Source organism: Lepidochelys kempii, chromosome 13 (genome assembly GCF_965140265.1).
Source record: "Lepidochelys kempii isolate rLepKem1 chromosome 13, rLepKem1.hap2, whole genome shotgun sequence".
Lineage (NCBI taxonomy): Eukaryota > Metazoa > Chordata > Testudines > Cheloniidae > Lepidochelys > Lepidochelys kempii.
Genome location: NC_133268.1, coordinates 20,225,143 through 20,247,324, shown reverse-complemented (window position 1 = coordinate 20,247,324; position 22,182 = coordinate 20,225,143). Strand labels below are relative to the sequence as shown.

Genomic DNA, 22,182 nt, shown 5'->3' with positions numbered 1-22,182 from the left:
CCCTTTGTTAGATTTCTGAACAATGAGTCTCCCTTGTTAAAACCTGGAAAAAAATCATAAAATGAAATTTACAAATGTTTGAATGAACAGGGCTGAAACATATGAAGGACGAGGTGCAATGTAGTGCGTGTGTGAGTGAATGACGGCCAGATGCTAGTCTGCGTAATTAAGAGGGAAAAAATGTTTACGAAAATAATTCGGTTGTGTTTTTAGGGAAACTTGTTGGACATCTGCTGTTTTCCAGAGAAACTGACTAACCCCTTTATATCAAAAGTCAAACACAAGCATCACCTGGGAATGGTACAGGGCTGAGCTGCCCATTTGACTTGTTGACAGTAATAATTAACTAATGTAATAACTTTATCTCCACCTCTGGCCCATATGGTAGCAGCTGGAACATCTGGGTTCAATCCACTTAATGTGAACTTGCCCAGATTTTAATCATAGCTGGTATAAGGATTTCATTCAGAGGTCAGTTACTGAAACCCAGCGTTCACACTTCTTTGTTACCTGCTGCTGGGGCTGGAAGAATTGGCCCTCTGTAGATATTTGCAACACAAACATAGCTTTCAGTGTTATGTAACATTTTTAGCGGTTAGAAGCGTTCTTTTCCCTTTCCAGTCTTGGCAAGATAAGGTTCTAAATATAGCCCGGTTAAAACAGGGAATGGTATAGAAATGTGCATAGAATACACTACACAAGCTACATGGGTTTTTTGTTTGTTTTTTGGGGGGGGGGCAGGATAAAATTGTAGAGCATCTTGTTTCAGTTTTAACTTTAATAAGTTCACAATAAAATGACAACATACTGTATTCCATCTCTAAATGCAGTATTGTAGGAGCAGGCAAAAATCATGCTTCTGTTCTTGGGTTTCTATTTCCCTGGGGTCTGGTGAGCCTCTTCTGTCAAGCAGAGGTGTGTGTGATGGGAGAAAATTGCTAAAATGCCCCTATAAGTAGATACATATATGGACCACTCTTTCCACAAGAAATTCAAGCACCTTATAATCTTGAATCCTTTTATCCTCATAATACCTCTCGCAAGATGGAGAAGTGCGATTACTCCAATATACAGATGGTAAACTGAGGCACAGAGATGCTAAGTGACTTGGCCAAGCTCACATGGGAAGTCTGTGGCAGAGCAGGGAATTGAATGCTGCTCTTCCTAGACTCAGGCTACTACTGGGCTGTCACTGGACTACCACAGGACTCTTTCCCCTCTTCAGTGGTGGGATTTTGGTGTGCTTGATGTGCTGTCTAAATCCATTAGTGGAGTACATTGGTCTTTCTTCCCCACCCCGAATAAATGTGTAGAATCTATCTATCATATTGTAAGGCACCTCATATCTTAATATCTAAACTCCTTTTTTCTTCTTTTGACTTCAGTGACCTATCTTTCAAGGGTATATTCTCTTAAACACTGTACATGATCAGTCTAAAATATCCAAGTCTGTATGTACTTCAGATTCACTATTTAAAAGCATGAGGCCATTTTTCATGTTTTTGCATTTAGAAATAAGGACTTGGAGGAGAAGACTAATTTGTACCTTCAGGAGACTGAAGGCAGGGTGAGGTGTAAGTGCTTGACTGGTGACACAGGAGCTACAGTTCATGGAAGAGTTGCTGTTCCTAACTAAGGATTTTATTTTAAAGGTGGGACGTGGTGGAGCTGCAAGATTGTCCCATTGGGTTGCAGAGAAGCTGGTATCACGGGTGGGAGATAACTGGATCTTTCAGACCCAAACTTTACATACTTCCCTAGATGTTCATGTGAACTGTTTTGTTCAGGTCTGCAGGGTCTCACACCTGGGCATGTGAGGAACCTTGGTCATTTTCCAATGAGCTCCTTAGCAGAAGTCAAGATGCCATTCTGTATGGCAGAAGCATTTCACATAGATTTGCAGGTCCTGATATTTGGAAAGTCTTGGGCTCAAGAGAACCCTTTTCCCAATTGTAAACTAAGAGGAGAGGTTCAAGTTTACCATGGGTTTGCACAAACCAGATAGAGGACTTGTGGTTATATTGGAATAATTATATGACTTTTCCTGGAGAACCCAGTTTGGTGTCAAAACTCTCTGGAGAACATGAGGAGCAGCCTCAGAATATTACTGGATCTCCAGATGCAGCAGAAAACTTTGCTTGCAGCTCTGAGGAGAACTTTGTGAACACAAGCCGAGTTAGCACAAATTACAGCTGGTTCACACATGCAGATCAGACTCAAACCAGGGCTGATTTCAAATGCATCTGAGGTTCAAGTCAAATGCTTCTCAGCAGGGATCTAAATCCTGCTTTGTGGAATTGTAGAGACATCTGCTGAATGTTTCCATTATGTACCTCTGTGGCACATCTACTCTTCAGCTGGGAGTATGCTTCACAGCTTGAGTAGACAAACATGTTCTAGTTAGATGGAGCAGTAATGCAGGCTACAGGAGCCTAGTTTCCAATGTGCACTAAGCTGTTGCACATAAATTGGTCCATATAGGTACCAACTGGTCCATATAGGTCCTGCTGGTGCGCACTCAAGCTTCCCAAGCTCGTTGTTTGAAACAGCACTACATTAAAGTGCTCTGAGTCTAGGGAGCGCTGCAAAGAGATTATTCATTACGTTATATACTACCATACTGAGCTATATACATTATTCATTACAGCAGAGCTGGGCAAACTACGGCCCGCGGGCCCGTCCTGCCTGGCCCTTGAGCTTCCCGGCCGGGGAGGCTGGTCCCCGGCCCCTCCCCTGCTGTCCCCCTGCCCCGCAGCCTGCCGCCAGCGTGGGAGGGGGCTGCACGGCGGGGGCAGGGGAGAGCGGGAAGGGAGGCTCATCTGCAGCCACAGGGGAGCAGGCGGGCGGAGGACTCAGGAGGAGCAGCGGGCGGCCGCGCAGCCGGCCGGAGAGAAGCGGCGCTTTGAAGGGGAAACTGCCGCTTCTCTCTGGCGGCGCAGCTGCCCCTGCTTCCTCTGAGTCCTCTGCCCATATTCGCAGGGCCGCATTCTGAAAGGGGCTTTAGAGGGGGGCCTGTTGGGGGGTGGGGGGGTGGGTAGGGGGGGCAGTCAGGGAGCAGGGGGCATTGGATAGGGGGTGGGGTCCCCGGGGACGGTTAGGGGCAGGGGGTCCCAGGATGGAGTGGTTAGGGGACAAGGAGTAGGGGGGGTTGGAAGGGTCGGGAGTTCTGAGGGGGGCAGTGAGGGGCAGATAGGGTTAGGGTTTGGGGGGGGCACAGACTTCCCTACCTGGCCCTCCATACAGTTTTGGAACCCCGATGTGGCCCTCAGGCCAAAAAGTTTGCCCACCCCTGCATTACAGTATATACAAAGAGAAAGCCTTGAAACTCCCGATTTTTGGATATCTACATAAAGTGCAAAAATTGCTAAAAATAAACCCGAAAAATGAAATTAATAACCCTGCAAAACAGAAGCAGATTATATGAATGTTAATGTGCTATATTACATTTAACATTATATTTAGTATTATATTTCACTATATTGACATCATCAGAATGAAATTATTTAACATGATTGAAATGAAACATTTTGATGTTTCCAGATGGATATGTCTCAGAATTTCAGTTCTGTGCTAAGTTCAGAATTTTGCCATTTTGTTCCTAATTTGGAATGAAAACAGCTTTTGAAATGTTGGAATTTCCTGCAGGACAGAAATTCCCTTTTCCAGCCAGCTCTAGTGTTCAGTTTCTTCCTTGTCATCCTCCATGTCTGAAAGTACCAGGGGATAAAGCTGCGGATATTGCACTGCAGGGCAGGCACTTTTGTATGTACAAACAGGAAACGTCCAACCCTTTGGGTGCTGCTTGTCCTCTTTACATTCCACTATAATGTCAGGAAGTACCTGGAATGTCTGGCAACAGGGCAGGTGCAGTCTCTATAGATATACCTGAAATGCCTGGCAGCACTTCTTACTATAAAAAGTCCTTTGCAGAGACTTGCCTGGTTTGGGATGGGGTGTCCAGCCAGAGGATATGGAAGAATAATCACGGACCTAGTGAGAACCATTTGCCGATCTCATCTTTGCTCCTCTCTGTTGTGCTGTGAGCATCTGAGAGCAGACACCTGCTGTCACTACTATTCTGGCTTTCTCTTTCTGTTGGTTTACATAACATCTCCAGCTGTGTGAACTAAGCAGAGCTGGTGGGGAAGGCAACGTTAAACCCCCGCCTCTTTTACCATGCCACTGGAAAGGGGTCCTGCAAAGCTGTGTGTCACTGTTACACATAAGATGCGTGTGTGTGACAATTTGGGTCTTGGAGGATAAAAATGACTCCCAAAACATTAGAAAGAACTGGGATTTGCTTCCCCACTAGTGAAAAGGACTGGAATTTAATGCAACATAGAAAAGTGTCACCCCTCCATTAAACCAGGACTGGTCCATTATTATTGTATTGTGGTAGCATCTAGGGACCCCAGTCACAGACTAGGGTCCCATTACGCTAGGTGCTGTACAAACACAGAACAACAAGAAGTCACTGCCCCGAGGAGTCTACAATTCCAACGCCTTTGTGGGAAGTTAGCATTACCAAAGGCACGTACAATGGTGCTGTGCTAATCCTGCCTAGCAGCTCTACGCAATGCGTAACTGATCTCTCGTCATGAGAATGTTCACCCCTCAGCCAGCTGCTTAAATTGCCTCTCCCCTGCCTCCTCCCAGGATCCTCAGGAACAGAGGAGCTGCCCCTTTTCAGTTTCGCACATGGCACGTATTTGTATGTAGGGTTATTAGGCCAAAGCGGGAAGGAAATAGCTGAATAATAATGTGTGTTTCAGGAGGCAGAGCCCTAATTTCCACTAAGAAAGGGGTTAACCCCTTGCTCACACTCATGCAGGGGCTCAGGGGAAGTGATGAAGCAGGGCTGGGGAGAAATGGCTCCATCAGTCTTGGGGGCTTGAAGGGAAGAGGCAGGGAACTCTATTAGAACAGCTTCTTGCAAAGCAGAAGGAGAAACTGCTTGAGAAAGGCCAGGTGTCTGCACCCAGGAAATATAGGGTTTTCCACGGGGGAAGGGTGTTGTGTGACTGTTTGGTTTTCCCTTTCCTTTGTGCAATGAGCAAACCTGAAAGCCACTGAAGAACGAAGATGCGTGTGACTTGTTTTGGTTGGTACCTACACCAGCTTCCATGCTCAGTGTGCTGTTAGTATTGCTAAGTGTGGGCATAATGTAGCCAACCAGGGAGGAGTTCGGATACAAAGCCCACCTTGGCATAGGGTGACCAGACAGCAAATGTGAAAAATCAGGACAGGGGGTGGAGGGTAATAGGAGTCTGTCTAAGAAAAAGACCCCAAACTTGGGACTGTCCCTATAAAATCTGGACATCTGGTCACCCTACCCTGGCATGAGTCAAAAATCAGCTGAGTAGTCTGCCTGCCCCGGCTCTGCAGCCTGACTGATCTAAATACTGATCAGCTAGAGGTTGCTCTGTGGGAACCAGGAGACCTGGCTTTCAGGCTTTGCCACGGACCTGCTCTGTGACCTTGGCAAATCACCTCTGTGGCATAGTTTCCCTCTCTGTGTAATGGGGAGAATGGTACCGAGCCACCCTGCTTTCAGATCTGTGGATACAATGCTTTGTAAAAGACCCCGGTATTATTATTTCTACTAGAGCTGGGCGCAGACAAGCAGTTTTCTCGCACAGAGGATTTAGATAGGCCACAAGTTGGTTTTGTTCTGATTAGGAACGAAAACCAAATATTTCAAAATTCTTCACGAAGGGAATGGAATCCTGGCTCTGGGGCAGTCCACTTGGTGGTTTGCTACAGACTCTAGGAGGCCCTCCCCACCCCTGTGACAATCCAAAGAGCTGGCTGCCCCAGAGCTGCGGACCCTAGACGCTTGGGCTCTCCAGCAAAACCTGCCTAGCAGCCAGGCCTCCATCAGAACCCTGCCTGGGTTCCATCAGAACGTCGGCAAAATCAGACGGTGTCTGCGGCACATTTCAGTTTCTCCAAATGGGCAAATTCTGACAAAATGCTGTTTAGTTGGAATTTTTCCAACCAGCTGTAATTATTATTCTTGTCCTGTGTCCACACCAGGTACTACTGGAGCAGCTCATGAAACTTTCTGGCAATTGTCCTTCCTTGTCCTCCACCAACTCTCCAAAAAGTCTCTTTCTCATGGATACTTTAAGAGTGACTGGCACCCAACCAAAGACCCTTGGGGATATGCCCCACTCTCCTCTGGCCCTTGATCTCAATCTGGCCATCTTTGCTATTGCCATTTTAGCAGATGGAACACGCCGTTCTGAGTCTGAGACTTGTTTGCTCCTGAGGTGTTGAGTAAAGCAGCAGAAATCCCAGAAATGCAGACAAGCTGTGTGAGTCACAGGAACACCATCGCAAGTCCAAGTGAAATGGCTGTGATTCCTGGGGTCTAATCCAGAATCCATTTCTCTGCCTAAGACACAGGGGTCAGAGATTTTTCTGTCTGCAAAAATGCTTCAGCCCCCTGCGACTTCCATCCCCTCTCTCATCCACCCACTCACTCTCTCATAGAGTCCAATAGGCAAAACCCTCCCAGCCTATGATAGCAACTGGAATACAGAGCTGATCTGCATCCCCAGGGCTTTCAGATCCCTGACCTGTGATTATGGGTCAGAAGTGGAATATTCCAAACATTTATATTAACCTGTAGCTAGGAAACAAATTGCCAAGGAGGCCACACTGAAATCTGAAGCTGCTGTTTTCCCTGAGAGTCAGGATTTGGCAGATAATCCAGACAGAGGCAATCTGAGCAGAGAGCAATGCAGGAGAGTTGGCACTGTGCTCGGATGTGCCCGCGTGTGTGGAAGCAGCGACACACACATGGTGTTGAGCTGACATACCTGTTTGCCCCGGGGGATCCATCGTGAAGTGGGGGAGGCCTCCTAGCCTGTGATCGCTCTGTGAGTTGAGAGGAGTCTGTAGCCACCATCTACCCTTCTGTTGCGTACTGTCCCTGTGCTGCCCTCTTTTGCTCACGTATCAACAACCAGGTGAGGCATCCTTCTGCCCAGTGCAAAGCAGCTGATTATTTATGTCCTTGTTCCACTCTGAAAGTCAAAGAACTTCTATCTTGGCATCCCTCTTGTTTTGGAAACCTTTTTGTCTCCTTAGCCTGAGCCGAGGTCCCTATCGCCCAGTGGTGCTGGAACAGCTCCCAGCAGCCTTTACCTTGAGCAATCACACCCTGATGGTATCTCTTTCGCTTTATAGCTGAGTTGTTATCTCCAAGGTCTCCTGGTTATTTCCTAATTTTTCAGTCCCGCCCAGTATTTGCTCTTCCTTTCAGCACCTGTTTTCCAGCTGTGTGCTTCCCACACGTCTCCCGTCTCTGCCAGACAAAGAGGAGCGGCGGCAGAGGGAGACAGGGCAAAGCAGAGAAGGGGGAGAGCGTCAAACAGGCATAGCCCAGTGGGCAAATCCCAGCTCTCCCATGGGAGGGAGGAATGAAGAAATGACCGGGGTCACCCCGTGGGCTGTCATGGGGACATGGCATGTCAACAGCTGGGACAGATGCACCGTCTCTGAACAGGCACTGCTATCCTAATCACAGCATCGGGCATTATAGCCTGTGCTGGACGGCCAGTATGCTGTCATGCCTGATGTCATGACTGGGATGTGGCATGCATTATTATTACACAGACCTACCCCAGGCAGACATTAACCTCTTCCAGCCCAATGGAACTTTAAGAATTATCAAAGAATTAAGAGGATATAAAATAATCCCCAACTGTTGTTTCTTGTTAGTTTCTCTCCCTTACAGTTCATTCTACTGTCTGTGCTGGCTTTGAAGATACCCGGATACAGACAAATCCAGGCTCCAGGCCAGCCTGCCACTGGAGTAAGGCTTGGTCTCTAGAAACCTACATGGCACAGCTGCCTAGAAATATTTTGTGGTTAGCAACTGCTTTTTCCCAGAAAAATATAGTTTGGAAAAAAAATCTGTTAAAAAAGGGGTGAAACAAAACAGATTTTGTTGGGGAGCAAGTGTTTCCTGCAAACTATTTCACTTGCAGATATTTAGCTGTGTCAGAGCAAATGCCACTAAACTGGGTCAGCCTGTGTCAAAGCAGGCGGGTGACTAGCGTGATATGATCATTTAATACCTTCATACTGCACATTTCAGGAATATGCTTTCCAAGCTGCAAGAAAACTTGCATTGTTCAGAAAGATTCATCACGTCATAGATTTTAAGGGCAGGAAGAATCATTATGAACTTCTAATCTCATGTCTTGCATAACACAAGACAGAGAACCTCACCAAGTAATTCCTCCATCAAGCCCATAACTACTGATTGATCTATAGCGTCTCTTTTAGATAGGTATCTAATCTTGATTTAGAGACTTCAAGTGGTGGAGAATCCACTACATCCCTAGGTACATTGTTCGAGTTGTTAAGTATGCTCACTGCTGAAAACTTGTGCCTTGTTTCTAGTCTAAATTTGTCGAGCTTCAGCTTCCAGCCATTGGATCTCATTGTGCCCTTTTTGATAGATTAAAGAGCCTGCTACTATCAGAACTTTCTTCCCTGTGTAGGTGCTTACAGACCGTGATCAAGTCAACTCGACTGTTTCTTGGTTAAACTAAACAGATTGAGACTCTTAAGTGTCTCTCTACACAGTATATTTTCCAGATCTCAAATCATTCTTGTAGTTCTTTTCTGACTTTGTCCTTTCCAGTTTTTCAACACTCTGAAGTGTGGACACCAGAGTTGCAGACAGTATTAAGGATACAGCTTTAAATCTGCTAATTGGGCCTGCTTCCTTAAAAGAGATTGATTCAGGGCTTGTATGTTACCAGTTGGTGGTTAAATGAACACTCAAGTGGTTAGTTATGACTGCAACCTTAGAGCGCTAAATAAATATTTACCGATAATTATACTTAAAATGACTTTCTAAAAAAGCAATTTTTTCAGTATCTTGACTCAGTAAATATTGCTGCCTCTCTCACAGGGAGATAGCTTGTTAACAATATTTTCCAGCCTCGGGCCATAAATCTAGCTTGGCCCTCAACAATTTGAAGAGACTGATTTCAAAGGTGTAGGAGAATAGGAACTGCCCTACAGAATGAAACCAATGGTCCACCTATTCTGATACCCTGTCTCCAACAGAGGCCAGAGCCAAATGATTCAGAGGAAGGTATAAAACAGTAAAAAGATGTCCTCATAAACAAGAATTATGACGTAACATAAGTAGGAAGAATCTTCATAGCTGCAGGAAGTTTGTGGTTGGTTTTTGTCCTGGAGGTGTGGACTGGTCTAGGAACCATGAGGGCTCTAAAGGGAAAGACAGCTCTCTCAGTCCTACTCTTCACTGGCTGACTCTAAGAATATTTGCATGGCCAGTTATTGCAACTGGAATTATGATCCAGGTAAATGTCTGCAGAAATTAGGCATGCAAATACACACTTATTTTGCATACTTGAAAGTATTCTGGCATTCCTGAAAATCTAGGCCCTAAATATATTTGTAGTGATTTTGTTTTCTTGGTAGTTAGATGAAGAAAATAGAGTCTCACCCTTACCGTAATGAAGTTTTCTTTTAATCATAAAGCAGGGAGATCATCTCCCAGATAACAGCTTCATCGCCCGACTTACAGATTGACCGAGACCAACAACACCTTTGGCATGGTCCATGTCTTTGGGAGCCTGTCATTTCTGAACTGGTATTTCTGTTCAATACCATGTTGTAGTTCGACATTCTGTGACTCCAGAGGACACCAGTCTTGGAGTGTGGTCCTCTAGTGCCATGGCTGTAGCTCCAGGCAATGCCATATTTGCCTCCGCTGGCAACAAATTACAGGTCTAAATGATCTTTAAAACTTATTCTGACTGACCTTCCTCTCTCTAAAGCAATTGCATAATAGGGGTTTATCCCAATTCTGAGCAAAAGACAGAGAGACTCCTGGTTCAGCTTCAGGGACTGATGTGACTTACACAATCAATTTGTTTGTATTCCAAAGAGGTGGTTCCTTAAAACCTCTATTTTATCTCCTTAAAGTGATATTTCCTGAGACGTGCCTGTTATTTCCTTTCCCTGGCTCCAAATCGGATAACACACAAACAAACTACGCCAGACCTGGCACCGTCCAGACCCTTTGCTGTGGTACCTTTCTCCCTCCCATTGCTTTGCTCTGGCTGCATTCCTTGCTTTGAGTTGTGCTTCAATTTGCATTTTAATGGCCATTTGCAGCACTCCTGTGGACATGTCTGGGATATGAGCTGCTCTCCCATATTGGCCTGTTTGTTTGGGAATGTGGGGTGTCCTCGCTTCCTCTTGGATGGAATGTCCTGCCCGCAGAGACCTCAGCACAAAGAGCTCCATTGTGCATTTAAAGATTCAGGGCTAGAGCAGAGTTTGAGTTTCACTGTGCAAATCCATAAAGGGCGAGTGGGAGAATCAAGTTATTCTGAGGGTATCTAGATAATTGCTCCCTATTTAGCTTTCACCCAGCATAAAGCTCTATTGTTTGGCCATTAGTATTATTCATTTATTTTACTCACACTGCACCATGATTGGTGCCTAGTCATTGATTGGTGCATTAATAAAAGCAAACAAATAAATAAAAAGAAAGGGAGTACTTGTGGCACCTTAGAGACTAACCAATTTATTTGAGCATGAGCTTTCGTGAGCTACAGCTCATGCTCAAATAAATTGGTTAGTCTCTAAGGTGCCACAAGTACTCCTTTTCTTTTTGCGAATACAGACTAACACGGCTGTTACTCTGAAACAAATAAATAAGTATCCCCAAAAGGAGACAGGCAAATGCAGTTAAGAACTCATAACTGGGAAGGGGAGAAGTGGGGGTGGATGTGACATCCTGAGGTTATGAAAAAACAAACCAAATGTCTTTCCCCATAAGAGCCCAAACACGCAGCTGCATCAGACAAATAAAATAAATATTGGAGGGTGCAACCAAGGAATTATCTCAGGAAGAAACAGCTGCAAAACACTAGAAGTTCAATAAGGTAACATCTCCCTGCAGACAGGTCTGCTGGATTCTGTGGGGAAGGATTGCAGGCACAAACTGGTGGCCATTGCTCTTCAAGGCAGGGAGTGTGATTTACTCTATGTTTCTACAGCACCTAGCACATGGGGCCCTGTCCTGGCTGGGCTGACATTTCATTCATGAGTGCTCAGTACACAGCCAGTATCCCTGAGTCCTGTCTGATGATCTATGGCAAGAGAAGGTGACTAGATAACTGCGGTCTCATTTTCCCTGCTACAGACATCCTGCTCCTCTGTTGGCTAAAGAGGGCTGTGGTGCAGCCAGTTATGAGAATGTTCGGCAATAAAACAGATCTGCCCAGTTTGTACAATAAGGCTTGTCTGAGAGCCAGCTCAGCCCACTGTTTGCAAATCAAACCGAGCTCTTTCTGTTCGGTGCGTCATCACCAACTATAATGAAATTTAACTGCAATGATGTTGCTAAACCACAAAAGGGAAAACTCACCATTAGGGTGCTGGTTTGCCACTACTGGTGCTCTAGGCTGAGGTTTTCAAAGCTGACCAAGGGATTTGGACACCCAGTTCCCATTAAAATGACCTGGAATTGGGTGTCTGAATCACCTAGTCTTTGGAAATCTTATCCTTAAGTTTTGTCGTTGGTCTTTGGCTGGCTCTCCCTTCCCCATCTCTGTCACTGGCTTGAATTCCCACCTTCTCCCATAATTACCATTCAGAGATCTTTATGAAATGCTGATGCATCCATTTAGACTCCCTTGGGTTGGTATTTTGGATCATTCACCCTGGACCGGGACAGTGACTATTGCTGACTTTCTGGTTCCTAGGATATGTTCATATTAGCCTTATAAACATCCCAGAGTAGCATTGTAATTTCCTGTCTTCTCCTTGCAGTGAACCTTCTAACCTCCAGAGGCTGCGTGTTCTTAGAGCTGAATGATGAAGCTGCTACTTGCTGTTCCTCTCCTGCTGCTCATCTTAACGACCTTAGAAGCCAGACCAAAGCCTGCAGGTGAGCAGCTGGCCAAAGATGTGCAAATTATAAGCAAGCAGCCAAAGCCCTGGCTGATGTGCAAGGGTGTAAGCCAGAGTAATAGATAACCCCTACAGTTAGCTAGAGTCTATGGTTACCATAAATTGTTAGCTCTTGCTTCCAAACCTAGCTGATTAAACTGTCAGGTAGGGAATCCCCAATGGTGAGGGAATCTCTGGGAGGCATAAAGCCAGGGTAGCCTGCCCTGTGACACCTCCCTCTCCTCACAGCCACAGGCACTGGGAGCTGAGGGCAGGAAGGGGTGTGTCTGGACCCTGCTGTGCTCCTGCAAAGCCCAGCTGGCGGAAGGCCTCTGGAGGCTGTACCTGCCAGGCGTAGTTTCGAGCAGCCCGGGTGCAGGGGAGGGTTGAGCTTAAAGTGTGTGAGCGGCAGAATGGGGCTCGGAGGAGCTGGGGTGGAATTCAGCTGCCAGGACCAAGAAGGCCACTTCCACATAGTCAGAATTGCCATCACCAAAGCGGCTGAGCAGCCCTGCCTGCCTGAGGCTCTCCCGGTGCAGCTGCCTGCAAGATCTGTCAGGCGTGTTGTCAGAGCTGATTTGCTGCGGCGCATTAACAGGGCTTGAATCAGCCAAACATTCCCCCATTGGTGTTTGCCCAGGGCTAATCAAAAAATCAGAGACAGTTAATCCTCACTACTTTACAGGGGAAAGCAGCAGGCCCAGAGGACTCAGCTGGGGGGAGCTGAAATTTGAAGAGGGGGGGCGCGCGAGTTCTGTGCGACCTACAGGGACCCTAGTAGCTGCAGGTTGGTCTCCCTGTTTCCGGCTGTCTCTAGAATAGGCAGGGCTTGGGTGTTAGGAGAGGGCCTGTGAGCATCTTCTGTGTGTGTGAGTCGCCTCGTCAGTGCCAGTCCATCTGGGTTGCCCAAGCCTGCGCCCTTGTGTCGGCTCTGCCGAGCCTGCTAGCCCAAATCACAGCCCTCAGGCTGTTGGCTGCAAATGCTGGGAGGAGAGTTTGGGGCCTTGGATGGAGGGACGGAAACTTCCCTGCGAGCTCAGCCAGGAAAGCTTAGAGCTTCCTTCAGAAATGAGGGTCTGTCCCAGAGGGCTGCACTGGGGAGACCCCCAGCCATCAGGAGAGAGTGAAACACTGAGCAGAAGGATTTCAGGTGTCTCTGCCAACCATGAGCCAATATTGTGGCCCCCGCCCACCTGCCATGAGCAGTGGGTGTTGTTGTTAACACCTGAATGTCCATCCTGTTCAGAATGCAGCAAGAGAGCCGCTGCTGGGAATCCATCATTCCCTGAGCTCATTCAGGGCCCCCCATGGCATTGGGGCAGTCGAGGACGCTGTGTCATCCCTGGGGCGGGGGTTGGGGGCTCAGTGAGCCAAAGGCAAGTTTTAACCTTCCTAGGGCCACAGATAATGGGACAGACGGCATGTCTTGCCCTCTTTTTAATCCCAGTCTGGCACATCCATCTCCAGCCTCTGCCGAGGTTCCCTCTCACCCAGCTCTGTGGTAATGGAGCTCAGAGGAGTTCCAGACTCGGTCTGTATTTTGATCCAGTTCTTCTGTGACTCCTGCTGTCTCCATGGAACCGTTACCCCCTCCCAGAGATAAGAGGAGCTGCACCAGGCCTCATCTTTCATCCCTTCCCCTTGTCACACCTGCTGAGGCTCTCGCTATGCAGCCTGGCCCAGTTGCGGTGACTGTAAAGTTGCCTGAAGGAGAAGGAAAAAATCATGTTCCCTCCACCTCTGTCTCCCACTCACTTCCCCAAACACAGAAAGGCAGGGAGATCCAACCAGCTCTTTGCTTTCTCCTCCTCCAGCGGTGAAATGTAAGACTGGACCCCTGGACATTGTGTTTGTGATCGACAGCTCACGCAGCGTGCGCCCCTTCGAGTTCGAGACCATGCGGCGGTTCCTGATCGACATCATCCAGAATCTGGAGGTGGGGCCCAACGCCACACGGGTGGGGGTGATCCAGTACTCCAGCCAGGTGCAGAACATCTTCTCCCTCAAGACCTTCTTCAAGCGGGCTGACATGGAGAAGGCCATCAACAGCATTGTACCACTGGCCCAGGGCACCATGACAGGGCTAGCCATCCAGTATGCCATGAACTTGGCCTTCACCATCCAGGAAGGAGCGCGCCCGCTGCACAAGAAGATCCCCCGTGTGGCTGTCATCGTGACAGACGGGCGGCCCCAGGACCGCGTGACGGAGGTGGCGGCCCAGGCACGGGATGCTGGCATTGAGATCTACGCCGTGGGCGTCCAGCGGGCAGACATGAACTCTTTGCGGGCCATGGCCTCCCACCCACTGGAGGAGCATGTCTTCCTGGTGGAGTCTTTCGATCTCATCCAGCAGTTTGGCAAACAGTTCCAGGACAAGCTGTGTGGTGAGTGAAGGGGGCAGAACCCTAGGCACAGCCTGCTGTGGGACCAGACAGGCCCTGGGTTTAACCACCCAGATGTGGAGGGACGGAATGAAACATGAGCTGGGTTGTAGTGGGGAGTGGCAACTGCTCCTGCCTTTCGCCTCTGGAGCCTTGCTGAGATCATGGGTGCAGGGAGCTTGGGGTGTCTCCCCCACTCACAAAACCGTGGCACAATTCAGAGCAGCTCTTATTCTGTGCTCAGGAGAAACCCAGTCCGGGAGGAGCAGAGAGAACTCTAAGGGTGGGGTTAAAGAACTGTGTGTTGGTGCCCAGGACTGGGATAGCTGGAGGCACTGCAGTGTCAGGACTAAGGTGCATTGGCCATGCAGTTGAGGGGAACACGACAGGAAGAGCAGGTACTGATGCCAGGTCAGCATTGGCGGGTCTGTGTGCAGGAAGCTCACAGAGCATCTGTCTGCACGACACCTGTTCGTACAAAGGCTTGAGTGAAGACCTGTGTCTTTCAGGTGTGAATATATGCACAGACCTGGACTCTGGCTGCTAGCACACCTGTGTCAGCATCCCGGACTCCTTCTGCTGACTTCAGTGGCCTTCAAACCATGTCCTAAGAGAACAAAACCAGCCATTGCTAAGTCAGCTTCAGCTGTATAAGAACTGAGCTGTTGGGGAGCAACATTTGCCAAGGGTAGTGCGCAGAAGGGGAAATGTTGCAATGCTCCTGAGAAGCTGCTACAGACAATGAGGAGATAATGCTCATGCCAGACTGCTTGACAATGACCCTTTCAGGAGCGTCTCTCTTTTTCTCACCCTTTCCCCTTATTGTTTCCAAACAGTTTATAAGCCAGCACATTTGCTTACCTAGATCTGCCCTGTGTAGTATGTCTGAGCTGCATTTGCTGAGGCTGGGGGAAAGCGGCACAAATCGAGTGATAATATGGACGTGAGATCACAGAAACACAGAGCAGGCTTCCCCCAAATTGAAGGGATGGGAGGGGTCAGAGAGCTCAGAAATGTGAGAGGCCTTTGGCAAGGTTTGGAATCTTGCTTGCCTCATGTTCTGGATGGGCAGATTTCCTGCCCAGCTACCTGGTGTGTACACGCAGTGCAGTAACTCTGAACATTTGCCATATGCCACTGTCTGTGCATCTGTATTTAATAAAGCCTGGCCTGGTATCACTTCCTTGCAATAACCTTATTGGCCTTGGCCTGAAGAGGGGAGACCTGTTTCCACCGCAAGCTGCTTTGCACTGTGGCAGCTCAGAATTGTAAAGGCTGGTGCCTGCTTGCCCGTCCTGTGCCGACAGACGATACTGAGCCTTGGGGACTTTTCCCAGGAGCTTGTGTTGCAGCCAGTTGCTGTGACCTTGATTGCAACTTCTGAGGTGACTGTTCAGTGAAAGGACAAAAGGACACAGTCAGCTTTTCTTTGGGGGAAACTTGAAGCCTCTGTGAACTAGTGTCCGGCCCCCATAGCTTGCTGTCCCATCCATGGCCAAATCTGAAGCCTTGTCCATACACAAACATGCACTGGTTAAATTAAACTGGTGCAAATGCTCATGTCGACGCTCATTTTGAATGAAGAGTAGCATATTGCAGTTTAGTTGAAGCCGTTATCTACTCAGCTTAAACTGCTACTGCTAATAATACCCAGCTCTTACACAGCCCTACCATCAGTACATCTCAAAGCACTTCACAAAGAAGCTGACTTGCCCATGTTCATCTAGTAGGCCAGTGGCAGAATCAGGAATAGAAGCCAGACTTCTGTATCACTGGTGCTTTATCTGCTAGGCCACACTGCCTCTCTAAACCAAAGTAAGCCTGGTTTAAGGAAGTACTTCTTCACACAAGGCACAGTCAACCTGTGGAACTCATTGCCAGGGGATGTTCTGAAGGCCAAAACTGCAGTGATGGAGGCAATATAAGAACTTATAGATAGATCACCTGACGCGTGTTCTGAGTCAGTGAATCCCCAACATGGCCTACTGTCTCTTTCAGGTGTGGATATGTGCACAGAGATGGACCATGGCTGCCAGCACACCTGTGTCAGTGTCCCAGGCTCCTTCTATTGTGAATGTAACCCTGGATATAAGCTCAGCGCAGATGGAAAGACATGTTCCCGTAAGAGCATATTTTATTTGATCTACATTTATAAAGGAGACTGGTATAATTATCCTTGCTTTACAAATGGGGAATCTGAGGCACGGGGTTAGAGAGACTTGCCGAAGGTCACCATGGAGACCAGGGGCAGAGCAGGGAATAGAATGCAGGTCTCCTGAGTCCCAGTCTAGTGTTCTACCCACCAGGCCACACTGCCTCCCATTTTGACTAACTTTCTGGTGTTGTGCTGGACATAGATACTAGTGCTAATTAGTTATTAGTACTTTTTGACCATAGGCCTAGGTCTGCGTTAAGAGTTAAGACAACAATAGGAACAGCCAGCACATTGGCCTTCATTCTGTTGTGAAGTGATAATTGTGTTGCTGAGATGGGAATGGGTAAGAAGGTGGTTCCTTTTTCTCTGCAGCCATTGATGCCTGCGCTGATGGGAAGCATGGCTGTGAGCACCAGTGTGTCAGCTCCCATGGGTCCTACGCCTGCCGCTGCCGGACAGGTTACAATCTCAACCAGGACAAAAAGACCTGTACCAGTATGTGACAGTCTCCTCTGTGCCTCCTCCTCTTGTTTCTCATTCTCTGTCCTTTGCCCTTCATCGCCCCAGACATTCCCCTCCTTCTCACCATGTCCTCTATGTCCCGCTGCCCTCAGACCTTGTGGAGAGCCCAGCCATCGCTCTCTCCAGCATCTGTGATCTCTTACTTCTCCCAGACCCACAGAGCTCTGTTCCCTTAGGCTCCTTCATAACAGGAGATGGGCAAAAGAGAGTCTGGAACCTGGAACAGGCCTCTAGTCCCAACAGTGCCCACCTGCTCCTAGCACCCACTGTCCACAAGGAGAGATTTAACTCAGAGTGGTGGCCCACACATGCTTTATCCAGATTGAAAGGCCAGCAGATGCCCCATTAGTGATGAGAAGGGAGCTCCATGGCTTCTGTGTGCTATCAGTAGACCCCTCTCCTGTCCCAACTGTGCTCTGAGCTAATTCACCATCCTGAGGCAGGACCTTGGCATCGAGCCATCTGTGGGAGCCCTGTATTTCCAGAGCCTTGTAGGGCCTAAGGACAAGTGGCAGCAAGGAGCTGATAAAAGACCAGTGCAGCCTACCTCGGGGACAGGGCCAGCTGGCCAGTTAGCCCTCGAGCTCTTTGCAAGGGTCACAGGTGAGCTGTGAATGGCTGATGTCCCTCACTCCTGTGTGTCGTCTCCTCTTTCCAGTGATTAATTACTGCAACTTTGGAAACCACAGCTGCCAGCACACGTGCGTGAGCATCCCGAACGGATATTACTGCCGCTGTAACGATGGCTTCACTCTGCAGGCCGACGGCAAGGCGTGCCAGGGTGAGTGCTGCGTCAGCATCTCTGCTCCAGAGGGCACCATCACTCCAGAGAGCACAGGCAGGCCACAGTGTACTATACAGCTCTGGGTTTGGCTGCTAGCCTTAGAATCCAAGCACGTCTCACCATAATGATGTCCTTTCGGTTGATGTGCTCATTTGCATGTCAGGACCCAGAATGCCCTTCCAGCACATTAGAGGGCACACCGGGAGAATTGGGGAGGTTTTACCAGGGCGTTCCCTGAGGTCACACCAGGAGGTATAGATGTGTTGCTGGTGGCACTTCTGATTCCTTTACAGCCCTAAGAGGAATGAATTCCTGCAAACTTCGGTCCCACTTCTGAATGCCCCAAGGTGTGGGGTGCACAAACCCAAGTGCCACTGGGTTGAACAAGTGCAGACCATGCAGCTGAACAGCCCAGGATCTGCAAAGAGGGACAGACCTCACGGCAAGTTAGTGATTGCTCGTGCATCTCCCATTGGTCCGTGTGCGTGTATCAGCCTCATCTCTACAGCTCCACTGAGTTCCCATCTGAGAAAGGGATGTTCTGTGCATGGCACTTCCTTGGTAATCACAAAGGAAATGACATGCCCTGTAACATGGTGTGTTTGTCCCTTTGGTTTGTGTTTTAGCCAGTGACATTTGCAATGGGATAGATCATGGCTGTGAGTTTAAATGTGTCAGCACCCCTGGCTCTTACCACTGCATTTGCCCAGAGGGACAGCAGCTCCATGCTGATGGAAAGACATGCAATAGTGAGTATCTGGGACACGGCCTGCAGGCAGTGCCCTTAATGTATGGACTTCAGTCTGTAGCAACTGGCACCTAGATCCTAGGTGCTCCCAATGAGAGCTGGGCAGCTCGAGATGTGAAATTGAATCTGGATCCAGGTGGGAATTTCAAACCACCCTAAGGTTCAGGAGTGCTTGATCTTGGGATTTTGTTCCAGATCTCTCTTGGCTACTGGCACATCCAAAACCCAAACAGAGACAGGAGTTCCAGGTCCTCTGGTTAGAAAATACAGTAGGCAGCTCACCACTAAGTAAACTGCTGTGTAACAATACAGCCCTGTGACTGGCAGGGTTGGTCATGAACCAGGAGAGGACTGGGGGATGTGAGGCACAAGGGGGTGAATGTGCTAGAGAACCTAAGGCGGACCCCTGGGAGGAGAGAAGGCAGGTTCTGCTGTACTCAGTAGAGTGGCCTCTGGCTGATTAAGGAGAAGTGATGACCAGCTGTGAATGGAAGCATTAGGGTACCATCTGGTCCTCCTTGGCCAGAGGAACAGAAGAAACAGTGCAAGGTGTACGTGTGAGAGATTGGCAAGGGATGTGAAAGGGAAGCACAGGGCCCTCAGAGGGAGTTCTTGGGGGTGGGAATTTGGGGGGGCTTTGAGAAGGGTGCCCAAGAATGTCTGGGGTCAGGGCGGAGGGTCGGAGTGGAATTCTGAGCCCTGTGTGCAGTGTTGTAGCTGTCTCAGGATATTAGAGAGACAAGGGGGGGGCGAGGTGATATCTTTTACTGGGCCAACTTCTGTTGGTTAGAGAGACAAGCTTTCCAGCTTACCCAGACCTGAAGAAGAGCTCTGTGTCCTGCTTTCTTGCATCAGCTACAGCCAGCACATATAGCTCAGCAGTGAATGCAGGGGGAAGAATCCCTACTGAGTCCCAGAGCCCATTGACTCTGCTCCCCCGGCCCCTGGCATCTGCTCGCTGCAAGCTCCCCCTTGGTGTCCTCGGGAGGCAGGGCTGGTGCGGTCTAACCTTTCACCTCTTCCTTTGGTGCAGAGTGCAAGAGCGGCCATGTCGACCTGGTGTTGGTGATTGATGGCTCCAAGAGCGTCCGGCCTCAGAACTTTGAGCTGGTGAAGCAGTTCGTGAACCAGATTGTGGATTTCCTGGATGTGTCACCCCACGGCACGCGGGTGGGGCTGGTCCAGTATTCCAGCCGTGTGCGCACCGAGTTCCCACTCAACCAGTACCAGACGGCAGAAGACATCAAGAAGGCGGTGTTGAAGGTGGAGTATATGGAGAAGGGCACCATGACCGGCCTGGCCCTCAAGCACATGCTAGAGCACAGCTTCTCAGAGGCCGAAGGTGCCAGGCCCCTCTCCCAGAACATTCCCAGAATTGGGCTGGTCTTCACCGATGGACGCTCTCAGGATGATATCTCCGAATGGGCCAGGAAAGCAAAGGAATCAGGTGAGCGTGCAATGGGAAAGAGGTGATTCAGGGGATGCTCTTCATGCACCCAGCATTCCAGGCCAGTTTTCCACATTTGCCCCTCACTGCGCACAGCTGGTGGTCCCTGGGTGCCTGAAGCATGCAGAAGCTCATGGCCTCTCGCCGTCTGGCACATTGACCCTTCCGGTCCCTGATAAGTATAGCCTGCTGACTCTCAACAGGATAATACACTTATTAGCTTATAACTGAGGCAGAGAAAGTGAGGGGCTGGACACCCAGACCAAGCCCTTGCATTTAGCCCCAGTTACCTGGCCCATCCATGTGGCTGCAACATTCAAAGGATGCTTCTCGAAGCACTCAGGGCACTACGGTTACTAGCATCGTGGCAGCACTGGCCCACCTGATGTCATCCTAGGATGGTCCTGCCTTGTGGGCATGTTCTGGGGCGACCGAGTCCAGGATGCCCGTCGAGCATGTTCAGCTTGTACAGAACCACCCTTCGCTCCATTGCGCAGGGATCACCATGTTCGCGGTTGGGGTTGGAAAAGCTGTTGAAGAGGAGCTGAGAGAAATTGCCTCTGAGCCGGCGGGACAACATTTCTCGTACTCTGCGGATTTTAGCACCGTGACTCAGATAGCCGACAACCTCAAAGTTAACATCTGCCCAGGTAGGTGCTGGCAGGGCCTGTGTAGTGGCTTCACCCGGGCTGGGCCTAGGGTGGCCACCTTTCTAATGGCTGGTAACTGGAACCCCAAGGCCCCGCCCCTTCTCCACTTCTTCCCTCGAGACGCCGCCCCTTCTTTGCCTCTTCCCCCAAGGCCCTGCCACTGTTCGCCCCCAGATCAAAAAAACTGGACATCAGGACGTGTCAAATGGCACCTGGACACACCAGCTAAAACCCCGACTGTCTGGGTAAAAACCAGACTGGTGGCAACTCTAGCTGGGCCAGGCCCTTCAGCCTTGTTTTCCTGTCTGATCTTGATTATTACTTAATATTTATATTGCAGAAAAGCTCAGACACTCCTCCTCTGCTGCCTCTAGTTGGGATAAAAAGAAACAACTCAGTTTATTCTGTACAGACCTGTCTGTAGCCAAGCAACAAAATATGGGACTGATTGAGTTAGGGAGGCTTCATGGAAGTGCCTGTAGCATAGGGTGTCTCTCCTTAATGCAAAGCACTTGCAGGCAGGAATTCAGAGGCCGAATGGTGGCGTCTGTGACATTCAGGATCCAAGTCTTCCCTAGTTAGCAACAGAGCAATGTGCCCCGACCGGTGCGTTTTTATGTTTATCTGCTGCGGATGCTCTGCCCGGAAGCTTGCAGAATCTGGAGAATCTGAAAATAGGAGCCGTATTGTCCAGGACTGTTTGACGTTACATGTTCCCTGTGATAAGCCTGTCGGGTTTTTATTAGATAAGCGGAGATACAGTGTTAGGAGAATTATCTGGGACTTAGAAATGCCTGGCTCGAGAGCTTACTGCAGAGAGTGATGTGATAAAATCACAGGGCAGAAGGGCAGTGAGGGGCTCTGCTGGGCATTTTAAAAGAAGAGTGAACTGTGATGTCAAAACCAAAGAGATCTATTCCCTCATCACTGCACATGGGTAGCCCTTGTTAACATGCTCTGTTCCCTTCATTAGCCAGTGTAGCCCCCATTGATGTGCATGGGAGGTGTACGTGGGGATCAGCAAGAATAACACCCCCACGGGTTGGTGTTTTCTCCCAATATGGAATATTCCATCCAAACTGATTGGTCTGAGGAAAGCGGAAGGCTGGCTTAGTGGGTAAAGCAGAGGGCTGAGAGTCAGGACTCCTGGGTTCTGCTACATTTTCTCTCCTATTCATAGAATCCTAGAATATCAGGACTTGAAGGAACCTCAGGAGGTCATCTAGTCCAAACCCCTGCTCAAATCAGGACCTAATCCCCAACTAAATCATCCCAGCCAGGGCTTTGTTAAGCCTGACCTTAAAAACCTCTAAGGAAGGATATTCCACCACCTCCCGAGGTAACCCATTCCAGTGCTTTACCACCTTCCTAGTGGAAAAGTTTTTCCTAATATCCAACCTAAACCTCCCCCACTGCAACTTGAGACCATTACTCCTTGTTCTATCATCTGGTACCACTGAGAACAACAGTCTAGATCCATCCTCTTTGGAACCCCCTTTCAGGTAGTTGAAAGCAGCGATCAAATCCCCCCTCATTCTTC

General features: G+C 48.9%; 1 protein-coding gene across 1 annotated transcript in view; it reads left to right on the top strand.

Annotated features, from left to right (window-relative positions):
• Positions 1 to 22,182, top strand: part of MATN4 (matrilin 4) — a 29,106-nt gene that overhangs the window by 3,367 nt on the left and 3,557 nt on the right. The window contains exons 2-9 of the mRNA XM_073309027.1: positions 11,836 to 11,953; positions 13,770 to 14,339; positions 16,335 to 16,457; positions 16,864 to 16,986; positions 17,672 to 17,794; positions 18,424 to 18,546; positions 19,579 to 19,992; positions 20,490 to 20,642. Of these exons, the coding sequence (XP_073165128.1) occupies positions 11,878 to 11,953; positions 13,770 to 14,339; positions 16,335 to 16,457; positions 16,864 to 16,986; positions 17,672 to 17,794; positions 18,424 to 18,546; positions 19,579 to 19,992; positions 20,490 to 20,642 (1,705 nt within the window). The 5' untranslated portion in view covers positions 11,836 to 11,877. The remainder of the gene's footprint in view (positions 1 to 11,835; positions 11,954 to 13,769; positions 14,340 to 16,334; positions 16,458 to 16,863; positions 16,987 to 17,671; positions 17,795 to 18,423; positions 18,547 to 19,578; positions 19,993 to 20,489; positions 20,643 to 22,182) is intronic.